The sequence below is a fragment of the Notothenia coriiceps genome, unplaced genomic scaffold (assembly GCF_000735185.1).
Source record: "Notothenia coriiceps isolate Sejong01 unplaced genomic scaffold, NC01 NC01_scaffold00000339, whole genome shotgun sequence".
Classification (NCBI taxonomy): domain Eukaryota; kingdom Metazoa; phylum Chordata; class Actinopteri; order Perciformes; family Nototheniidae; genus Notothenia; species Notothenia coriiceps.
The window spans coordinates 12890178-12893096 of NW_011333040.1; the positions used below are offsets into that span (position 1 = coordinate 12890178).

The 2919-nt window shown below is 37.4% G+C and overlaps 2 protein-coding genes across 2 annotated transcripts in view; one reads left to right on the plus strand and one right to left on the minus strand.

Moving 5' to 3' along the window:
* The window catches only part of LOC104951079 (uncharacterized), a 4221-nt gene extending 2459 nt beyond the window's left edge, over nt 1-1762 (plus strand). The window contains 1 exon segment of the mRNA XM_010777723.1: nt 1075-1762. Coding sequence (XP_010776025.1) covers nt 1075-1700 — 626 coding nt within the window. The 3' untranslated portion in view covers nt 1701-1762.
* Nucleotides 1-2919, minus strand: part of marchf8 (membrane-associated ring finger (C3HC4) 8) — a 115150-nt gene that overhangs the window by 64820 nt on the left and 47411 nt on the right. The window lies entirely within an intron of this gene.

Genomic DNA, 2919 nt, shown 5'->3' on the forward strand with positions numbered 1-2919 from the left:
TCTGAGTTTGCTTCCCCTGTCGCGAGTTCGGATCACTTAGTGATGATATATATACCTAAATAATCTGTGGAACCTCAGCTTTAATCGGATATCTTGTATGTGCGGCTACGATAAGTAATAAGGGTATCTTTATCTTGAGTTCTGTGCCAAAGTGTGTTAGCATTTTTCGCTCAGGGGTCATTTAGATGCTTCTTATGAGACTTGTGTTTTGTTTTGGTAAAAATGGTTTGTATCGTCAGTTAGCTGAGATTCTTCCCGTTAACCTGGTATAACACATTAATAGGTTCTTAAATATGAAGATGCCCTGAGACACAGTGTCGTGAAAAAAACAAAGCCCCCGCCGAGGGGGGACCTTGGGGCTTAACAGGTTAAAGTTTCCTCTTCTCTGGAATCCATCGATCTGATTGATTATTAGCGGAACAAATGATCAAAATAGTCCGGAGGGGAAATATTTTCGTTTGGATTACTGGTCTGGGGTTTGTGTGTTTGTGTATTTTTGCGTATGTGTGTAGGCCTATTGTTTAAATAAAAGTTTCATATTCTGAAAGCCAAGACTTTGTTTATTTAAAATCAATCAAAACACCCGAACCCCAAATAACTAGTTTTTTACGCATATCTACGTTTATTTTGAAATGAGCCGTTGCGAATTCCGACTGATTTCGATAGAGCGGGTCACATATTGCTAGATCGTCTAGAAAACTGGGTGGGAGTTTCAGCAACAGCTCTAAATTGGTTTAGTTCCTACTTAAAGGACAGAAAAAATGTTGTCTCAATAGGCAACAGGGTTCCTCAAGGCTCCATATTAGGACCTTTGCTTTTGAATATCTATACCACTGGCTCAAATTATTAAAAACAACGATCTAAGCTATCATATCTATCCAGAAGACACCCAGATTTATTTTTAAATTACACCAGGAGACTATTCTCCGATTACAACACTGAGTAAGTGCATTGAGCACATCAATGACTGGATGACTCAGAACTTTCTCCAATTGAACAAACAAAAAACTGAGATCATTGTTTTTGGAGCAATGGAGGAACAAATAAAAGTAATCGCAGAGCTTCAGTCTGCAGACTACAAAACAACTAATAAAGCTAGAAATCTAGGTGTAGTCATGGACTCTGACCTGAATTTTAACAGTCAAATTACAACAGTTATTAAGTCTGCATACTATCACCTGAAGAATATATCAAGGATTAAAAAACTAATGTCACAACAGGATTTAGAAAAGCTTGTCCATGCTTTTATCTTCAGTAGACTTGACTACTGCAATAGTGTATTCACAGGGCTGACAAAAAAATCCATCTGAAAGCTGCAGCTGATTCAGAACGCTGCTGCTCGTGTCCTCACTAACATTAAAAGAGTGGATCACATCAGTCCGGTTCTGAAATCTTTACACTGGATTCCAGTCGACCAAAGAATTTATTTTAAAGTATTATTGCTAGTTTTTAAATCACTAAATGGTTTAGGACCAAAGTATATTAACGATCTCCTGCATAATTATGAACCATCAAGGTGTCTCAGGTCTTCTGGGACGGGTCTGCTCTGCAGAGTAAGAACAAAACATGGAAAAGCAGCGTTTAGCTATTATGCCCCCACAATCTGGAACAAACTGCCCGAAACATGCACGTCCGCAGAAACTCTTACTATTTTCAAATCGAGACTGAAAACATATCTTTTTGCCGCTGCTTTTGATTGAGCTGTTCATATTCGCACTGCAGTATGCCATTTAAACATGTATTGTATACATGTTGTGTTTATTTTATTATCTTTACTTTTTAAATGCCTGTTGTAAAATGCCATTATATAATGTGTTTCTGCTGTATTTATTCTTAAATGTCTTCTATTTTATTTTTGTAAAGCACTTTGAATTTTCGCGTGCTGAAAGGTGCTATATAAATAAACTTGCCTTGACACTGATACCTTGTATCCTTACAGACTAAGATACTGAATATGACTACAAAACTACCGTAACAATTTCTGGAGGTTTGTGTTTGTCTTTTATTTAACACCTTTCTACATCAACCTCGATGCTGTAGCTCATCTAATTGAGTTTATAAGGTAGGAAGGTTAACTAAATATCACAATGTGGTGGAAAATAAATCTTTCAAAATAGGAGACTTCGCTCTAGACTAAAATCTCTGTCTTAAAATGCTGATTTCTGTGCCAGTTAAAACTCACAGCATGGTTGTTTGTTGAGAAACACAATAGGCAAATCTCACAGATGAAATAAATAATATATATTTAACACTGCAGTGCACAATTTACCAAGCTAATGCAAGGATGGTTGGGTACAGAGCTCTTAAGGCGCAGGTGAAAAGTTGTTGTTTTATTAATCATGTTATGATGCTACTATGGCTGTAAGGATAAAAGGATAAAACCTTGGATAAACAGAGCCTTGTGTTTTTGCTTATCTTTGCATTGCTCGTTCTCTTGTATGGTTATTGGTGTGTAAGTTCTTTGAGATAATGAACAGGTCAAATCCTTGAATGTGTTCATTTGGTTTTCCAATTAGTAGACAGTGGACAATGCTTCAAATAAGGCAGTTGCTGCAAAGAGGCTACATATTGAAAATATGTCCACTTCACACAAATCTTCAGCCCTACAGCGGGGGGGATCCATACAATCAATATTCTCCAGGTGGGAACACAAGGGCAGTGTCTCTAATTCAGTTTACAACCAAATGTGAAATATAGCCACAATCTCCCCTGCTCCTGAGTTATGGCGTTGAAAAGTGTTTTAGCAAACCATTATTGTCACGATCTGTCTGTGTTGTGTTTTGTCTTGTCTTTTTCTGTCTTTGGTTTCTTGTTTTATTTTGAAAAGTGTTCACCTCCTGTCTTGCCTGTTGCTTTCTGTCTGTTTTTCCTACCTGATTACCCGATTGTGTTCACCTGGTGCCCCTGTGTTTTCTTCTC